The following is an 8,626-nucleotide window of genomic DNA, read 5'->3' as shown; positions in this document are numbered from 1 at the left end:
TGTGTGTGTGTGTGGTGTGTGTGTGTGTGTGTGTGTGTGTGTGTGTGTGTGTGTGTGTGTGTGTGTGTGTGTGTGTGTGTGTGTGTGTGTGTGTGTGTGTGTGTGTGTGTGTGTGTGTGTTTAAGTGATTACGCTGTTGTACAAGATAACACCGGTCAGTCCAGGCCATGCTTCCTGTTACATGAGAGTGCACAAGAGTATTTGATATCAAAAACAAGAGTCAGTGATGGATTACATGCCTAATGATGAAATCTGAACACAAACGATGATTCATTTACATTCAAATCTGCTGCTTTAGATAGGTCAGGAAGCCAACAAAATATATTATATGAGTAATATTTACACTATGTGGAAAGGAGATTTAACTCTGGTTAAAATAAAACAGAAAGAAATGAAATGTGTATAAAATAGGGTTGAAGTAGTTGGTAGTGGTACGTTTGACAGTTTAGGTTTTTCTTAAGAGATAAAGATTTGCAATTGGGGGAATAATGCAAACAATTTGAGTCCTACTTTTGATGGTATTAGTACAGAGATTAGTAGCTTTGCGCTGACACATTTTAAAACATTTCCTTATGTCCTTAATTACCTTATTTTCGGATACAGCATCAATTGATCTTTTCATATAGAATTATGGTATTTCAGTTTGTGAATACACCTATGCCAATGATGTGTTATATGTATTGTTTGTGAAGACAAATTTATTTTATATCTGGAGAACTGAAAAAAGTTTCCAAAAAAAATAGAAAGATACACATGAAAAACAATACTGTGTGTATTGGCATGTTTTGAGAAGAAAGGGTTAGGGTTCAAACTAACAACAAGATACTTTTATGTCACTAAACTTGTTTTTCCAATTTTAATTTTGCTTCTTATTTTCTTCTTCTTTGATTTTTTCTTTATCAGAAAGAGTCTCATATATTCACGAGTCAGTAGACCTTGTGTGTGTCCTTGCGTGTGTGTGTGTGTGCGTGTTTGGCAATAATAGAGTCTCATTCATCTATTTAGCTTAATGGTCTCATGGATATTTAATAACGAGCTTGAAAGACCAGACAGCTTACACACACACACACACACACACACACACACACACACACACACACACACACACACACACACACACACACACACACACACACACACACACACACACACACACACACACACTGGCAGTCAACAGCCTCTTATTCTTCTCCTGTCAGTTGCAGGAATTGTATCTCTCCCTGCAGAGGGATATGCTGACCGTATTGAAGGAATATGCACAAACACGTGCGTGTGTGTGTGTGTGTGTGTGTGTGTGTGTGTGTGTGTGTGTGTGTGTGTGTGTGTGTGTGTGTGTGTGTGTGTGTGTGTGTGTGTGTGTGTGTGTGTGTGTGTCGTGGTGACGGAACCTTTCCAATTCAGCTGATTTATCCCTCTGAAATGGCCTCATTGTGCTCGGCTCAGAATGTGTGTGGTACTTTGTGTGTGTATGTGTGTGTTGAGGCATTTATCCATGCATTCATAAGTGTATGAATATGATTCGTTTTTTTGTTATGAGATGTCAACTGTGCACCTCAATATGAAGGAGCAAGAAAGGACAAACAGAAAGAACAGAAAGTATAATGACAGGGTGTATGTATAAAAGCGAGAAAGCAGCGAGCGATGATGTAAGGGAAGAGAACATAGGAAGGAAGGAAAAAGAGAATTGAGAATAAAGGAAGGAGGAAAAGATGGGGAAATGAAGGCAAGGTAGTTGGTGGAATGAAATAGTATTAAAGGAAAGAGGGAAACAGAGAAAGGTAAACAATAATCGAAAATGGAGTCTCCAAATTAAGGAAGAGAGAGCTAATAAAGGAAAGAAAAGAGAGCCAAAAAGGAAAGGAGGAAGTAAGGGAGACAGGTAAAGGGCAAGTGGTGGAAGTAGAAGAAAGGAAGGTTATAGGAAGGAAGAGACTGAACGAAGGAAGAAGAGTAACATTAAAAAGAAAGGAAGGAAGGAGGGAAGGGAGGGAGTACGAATAACAAGAAGGTAAGAGAACAAAAGGAATAAGCAAGGATAAAAGCTAGAGGGATAGGAAGGAAGAGCAAAGCAAAGGTGGAAGAAAAACATTTTAAAAGAAAGGAAAGTCAAATTGAAGGATGTTGAAAAGAGAGCCAATGAAAGGAAGCGAAAGGATGAAGAAAGAGACTTAAAGGAAATGATATAAACCAGTGAAACCAAAGGCGAGTTACTATAAGAAGTAGAGAATCTCATATATGAGAATGAAGGAAGTCATCAGTAACATCAGTCAGTCTCAGTTCAACATGTCACATGATGTTAGACTATTATCCAGAAGGCCCAGAGGCAGAGCACAGGAGCAACTGTTATGTCACACACAGATACACACACATTTATGTTCACATGTAACCGTAGGTAGTTGCTTCCAATTTGCATTCAAACAAGTCACGGCACAGCTGATGGCGTGTGCCTTGTTTGTATCTAGCTAAAGGTAAACAACACCCATACTTTCACTGGCAAATAAAAACACACTCTTATACATCTTACGTACGCTGAGGGGTATGCCACTCTATTTCGGTGTGTGTGTGTGTGTGTGTGTGTTTGTGTGTGTGTGTGTGTGTGTGTGTGTGTGTGTGTGTGTGTGTGTGTGTGTGTGTGTGTGTTAACATTAGTCTGGGTGTGACATCATAAATCCATATGAGACACCCAACTGATTTAAAAGGTTCAAAAATATAATCACAAAAACTTAAATCAGCTGTTTTCTAAAATAAGTTTGGTGCATATTTCTGTGTCACATTCAACTTAATGCGCAAAATAAAAGTTCCAGATGTTACCTGCAGCTCTTTTGAAGTCACTTTATGTTAACGCACATTATATAACAGTTTAATAAGTTAATTACGTTAACATTTTGGATTTAATAATAATAGTAGCTTGGAATTATTTAGCGCCTTTCATGAGACCCAAGGTCGTTTTACAAAGAGGAACAGGGGCAAAACAATCATAACAAAAACAAAAGGCAGTCAGACAAACAGTCAGACAGACAAAACAACAAATAGATTAGGGGCCAAAGGCCTTAGCAAACAGATGGGACTTGAGGGCCCTTTTCAAGGCGTCAAGCATGGGGATGTTGTGTATCTCCGCAGGGAGAGCGTTCCAGAGGGTGGGGGCTGCTACACTGAAGGCTCTGTCTCCGAAGGTTCGCAGGTTGGTACGGGGGGTGGTAAGCAGGCCAGAGTCTGAAGACCGCAGGTTCCGGGCTGGGGCATGTGGGCGGAGGAGGAGGTCCGATAAGTACTGGGGGGCATGGGCATGGAGGGACTTGTAGGTGAGGAGGAGGACTTTGTAGGATATGCGGGACTGACCGGCAGCCAGTGGAGGTGGATGAGGGTGGGAGTGATGTGCTGCCACGGCTTTGTATGTGTGAGTACTCAGGTTTTGTTGGGGACCCCAAACAGGACACCATTGCAGTAGTCCAAGCGGGAGGTGACAAACGCATGGACTAGGGTTTCTACAATCGACTCTGAGAGTGACGGTCGGAGTCTGGCAATGTTCCTTAGATGGAAAAAGGCCGATTTGGTCACAGACTTGACGTGGGAGTGGAAGGAAAGGGTAGACTTTAGGGATAACTATCTCAGCAAACCTGTAGAAACAAGATGCAGCTCTTGCTTTGCTTTTGCTCTGGAAGTGTTTCCTTTAATTCCGTGTGTGTGTGTGTGTGTGTGTGTGTGTGTGTGTGTGTGTGTGTGTGTGTGTGTGTGTGTGTGTGTGTGTGTGTGTGTGTGTGTGTGTGTGTGTGTGTGTGTGTGTGTGTGTGTGTGTGTGTGTGTGTGTGTGTGTGTGTGTGTGTGTGTGTGTGTGTGTGTGTGTGTGTGTGTGTGTGTGTGTGTGTGTGTGTGTGTGTGTGTGTAGACTGTTGCGGTTGAGCAGATGTTTGGTTTCTCTTTTTGACAAACGAGAGGCTGAATGTGTGTCAGCACTTCACCTGCAGCACACCTGCCACCACGCAGTCTTCCTCTTTTATTACTCTTCTTCCTTTCATCTAACACTGTGTATTCAACACCTTTAATCATTATGACTTCTCATCAGATTCTGTGAAAACCAGAAATCAGCGATTTGAAGATTAATTGGATAAATTCTAGGATTAATGGTGGATGGATCATTCATTTATATGGTTCATCCCAATAGACACAGAAACCTTTTAGTAAATGTGAGGAAAAACACAGGTCTAGAGGAGGTTGGTAGTCAAATGTTTAATTATCCTTCTAATACATCAGCTCAATAATCTGTGTCATTTACTACTTTCAAAATTACTGAATGTATGAACACTGATTTTTAAGTTACGTATCCTATTTCTTAAGCAGCTTGCTTGAAGAACAATGTGTCCATTCACATTTGGTCCCATTGTGTACTCTTCTAGTTCAGTATATGTGTACTTTTTATTTGTAAGTAGCTCATGTTGTTCATGCACTTAAACATCAAAGAATCTAAGCATGAACTCTACACTTTCACTCCCTGATGCCTCATGTCTTCTCGCTCCTTCTTACCTCAAGCTTTTATCCCAGGGGGTTTTGCTCAAGGGGGTTTGTTGTGACGAGGAGGAACAGATCATTCATCATGTGTGTTTGTGTGTGTATATCTGTGTACGTGTGTGTGTTTGAGCGTGTTTCCAGGGCACCAGCTGTTTCGTGGAGTATCCTGGTCTACCTGAGTTGAATTTTACTCTGATTCTAGCCTGAGTATCTATGGAAGATGTTTTGTTGTTGTTGTTGTTGGATAAACACATTGGCATATAACATTTTCCAGCAAAAGACATATTTTCTATCTATTCAAATCAGTACAATTTTTCACTGCCCCCTAGTGGCGAGAAAATACATAAAATCTTGTTTAAAGATTATTATTTGAGCGTATATTCAATGGACTGTATGTATATATTACATATTTTCATGTATATCAGAGGCCTGTACTACGAAGCCGGTTCAACCTAACTTGGATATGTTCAAGTTAGCCGTTTGGCCTAATCCAAAACATACGCGCTCTCGCTAAACTGTACTATGACGCGGGTTATCAAGTGGATCGCTCAAGCCAGCCGTGTCCTATCTAGTTAGGTGTGCGTTCACATGAAAGGGGTGGTATTTGGAGCATTCGACCAATCACAAACATGGAGAAGCGCACTGACAGCGCAGAGGCGTCATACATCCTGAATGAAAAGTCAACTATAATATTACGTAGACATATGAAGAAGTTAAACTTTAAACATCCATGATTTAAACACTTTATCCAGGATCAAAGCCACATAGCTGCACCTGCAAGGTGAATACAGCTGGTAAAAGAAAAAGTGTTTGAATGCGTACATTAACAGGTTTATGATATCACTGCCCCGTCTAAGACACGATCTGACTTTAAATACATTTGACTCGAGTGTTTCGTCAACTTAATGTGTTGCTTAAAATAATACTTCTGCATACAGTATGTGACACTGAGTGTTGCACGGCCAGATACGGCTCAGCTGACTCAGATAAGGAAATATGTGATACATTATGATGTGATATGATGTGATATGAATGATAATGGGACACATCGACGTCTGCACTCACAGTGCCACGGACTGTAGGCTACGTAATGTTACTTTGATCCGGTTACTTATGTTGTGGCAGATATTTAATTAAGCTTTCTTAACGCTAATGTTATTATAGATTGCTCTGAAGATGGGAGATGATATTCTATTAATTTTCACATTCACAGTCTGTGACTTTTGCCGGCCGTCTTTCCTGCAATGGCAGTTTAAACTGTTTTTCCTTTCTCCTGTAATATAACTTGATCGCTTTAAACTCCGCACACTGAGCTCTGATTGGTCAGCAGGCGGTGCTTTCACTGAGTTGATCTCTTAGCCTGCAACCTAACCTGCTCCGGAGCAGGTTAGCCGCTCAGCATCAGTTACCATGGAGATCTAGCCTGCTAAAAAGAGAACCAGCGTCGTAGAACCAGAAACCCCGAGTTTTCCCTGAAGTTAGCCCGCTAAGCGAAAATCCTGTTTCGTAGTACAGGCCTCTGGTTAAATAAGTTACACAGAGGAAAGGGGAGTCCTCTGTGTGTCAGTGGTGTGTTATCGGATTATTGGAGGCAGGAAGGTCGTTAGGGGAGCCATCGCTCATGTTGCCATGTTAGCCAATCAGCAGCATTGATCTATTGGCCCCACAGCCAATCAGATGTCAGCACTATGGGGATGGTGAAACAGCCGGATACTGATCTGTCACACAAACAACACATACACCTCAGGCTGGGATCAATAAACAAAAACACACACATGCACACACACAAGGAAATAGACATAAACTCACACTATTTTTCACACATTTCCACCAGTTCACACAAACACAAACACTTCTCTACTCCGTCATATGCAATACAGATATACACACACACACATGGATACAATACATCAAATTGTACTGTTTTAGTACTGCCAACATTTGAAAACCTATAAACATCAGAACTTAGTTTGAAAATATTCCACCAAAACTAAACATACGTTGAAAACATTATCAGACAGGTTCTTTCTTACTGTAACTTAAGTTTTAAATGTATACTTTTTTAATATTTAAACTTAATAATGATTTTAAAAAAATATATATATATATATATATATATAAAATGAATCAGGAAAAATACAACAGCAGCATATTACTATAAAATAGTAATATGTGTTCTGCAGAACAAATATCCTCCAAAAATGTTGAGCAAATTTGAGAAATGTATTCACAAACATTCATAAAAGAGTTCCAATAATGATATTTTCTTTCATGATCCAATTTCATAAAAAAAAATTGGAAAGTGAAAAAACATAATGCTACTCTAAAAAATGGTTCTGTATACAAAAATAAGTCTTTTGTAATCAATATACATCTGATACACTAATGCTTTATGACACACACCCAGGTCAGATGGTGCTTCCTGGTGTCAGATATTGACCCAATGGCCTGGTTTCCTTTTAGACAATCAGAAACTGGGATGCGTGGTTTTTCTGTGTGTTGTTTTTGTCATTTTTTAACAGATATAGGAAGTAAATCCCCAATAAACATTTTAAAAGCAATGTCTCTTTGTGCATGTTGATATCGTTCAAAGAACATTAAACTCACTTTTTCCCATTTGTTATGTATGTAAATTATACAGTATTGAAACATTATAAGGCATGAAAAATGCAGTTCATGCAGCACTTTTTTTATGTAAACAAATGATTTGCTTGAAAGTAAACAGTATGATATTCAAGTGTTTTGATGGAAAGATTTGTTCAGGGTTTGGTCCATCTTCTTCTCCCTTTTCTTCTTCTTTCTTTGTTGTTCGTGTAATTCCGGGCAAACACAACGAACATGACTTTGTCTGCAGCCGCCTCAAGTGCCTTTAAGCACTTCTCACAAACTAACACTCAGTCACACACACACACACACGCACACACACACACACACCCGCACACACACACACACACACACACACACACACACACACACACACACACACACACACACACAGACACACACACACACACACACACACACACACACACACACACACACACACACACACACACACTCAGCTGTGGTTAAAGGGAAACCAATCTGTTTAAGAGCAGCTCTCAGACTCAGTGATCAGTTACCAAGAGGCTTCAGGCATTATTCATCGCACAATGAGTAATCAACCTGCACTGGAAACTGTGATACCACAGAGTGTAAGTGTGTGTGCGCTAAATGACAGAGAACCACACGGTGAGAAACATCGAGAAGAAGATGGAGGGTTGAAAGACAGAAACAGTGTCTATTTTTTTTTCTGGATTATGAATAATTGTATCTTTTTTTTTGCTCCAAATGTTCGCATGTGTCTAAATTAAACAAGCATTGAACATTACACACTTCAACTCAATTTGGTTTATTCACAAACACTTAAAAATATAGTACAGTATAAGACAAAATGGAGATATATTCATTGTCGTAGAGCGAAACTTTAAAATCTCCTCCCCTTGTCGTCTCCCTGCAGCTGCTGAACCTCTTCCTGGCTCTGCTCCTCAGCAGCTTCAGCTCTGATAACCTTTCAGCTCCGGACGATGACGGAGAAATGAACAATCTGCACATTGCCATCCATCGGATCACAAGAGGACTGGCCTGGTGCCGCAGACAGGTACTGATGGAATAAACACATTTTTAAGTTAAAGTTTGATCAAATATTTTCCCCTAGCTCCAAATGCAATGATTTCAAAAACAGTTGAAAAATGTGAAAAATAATCAGGCTTCAATGACGGACTCAGTTTAAATTAGTTGTCCCAAGTAAAACAATTATAACATTTCATTTGCAACTTCATTTAGTAAAAAAAAAGAGAAAGTGGGGTCAAAGAAAATGTTTTTGGATAGACTTGATAGATAAAAAAGACCAAGGATCGAGGCACCTTCCCTCTGATCTGAGGATGACTGCTTTCTACTTTTCTCTTATTGTTTCTCTTACGATATACCTCTGTGGTTCAAACGTCTCACACAGCAATTTACTTTCGTATCTGTGATGTAGGTTATAGATTTTTTCAACGGGAACCTGAAGCGTCGACGTCAGAAGAGGAAAGAAGCCAAAGCCATGATGAAGCTCAAACGCCTGAGCACCATCCACACC

At 39.9% G+C, this 8,626-nt stretch overlaps 1 protein-coding gene and 1 long non-coding RNA gene across 2 annotated transcripts in view; one reads left to right on the top strand and one right to left on the bottom strand.

Annotated features, from left to right (window-relative positions):
- Positions 1-8,626, top strand: part of LOC307026287 (sodium channel protein type 5 subunit alpha-like) — a 106,878-nt gene that overhangs the window by 57,852 nt on the left and 40,400 nt on the right. Inside the window, exons 13-14 of the mRNA XM_079661568.1 lie at positions 8,006-8,146; positions 8,528-8,626. The exon at positions 8,528-8,626 is cut by the window's right edge and continues 22 nt beyond it. Of these exons, the coding sequence (XP_079517694.1) occupies positions 8,006-8,146; positions 8,528-8,626 (240 nt within the window). The remainder of the gene's footprint in view (positions 1-8,005; positions 8,147-8,527) is intronic.
- LOC307026289 overlaps positions 1-8,626 on the bottom strand; it is a 340,364-nt gene that overhangs the window by 304,067 nt on the left and 27,671 nt on the right. The window lies entirely within an intron of this gene.

The sequence above is a fragment of the Notothenia rossii genome (genome assembly GCF_949606895.1).
Source record: "Notothenia rossii genome assembly, chromosome: 12".
Lineage (NCBI taxonomy): Eukaryota > Metazoa > Chordata > Actinopteri > Perciformes > Nototheniidae > Notothenia > Notothenia rossii.
The sequence above is the reverse complement of the archived record's forward strand: the minus strand, read 5'-3'. Positions and strand labels throughout refer to the sequence as shown.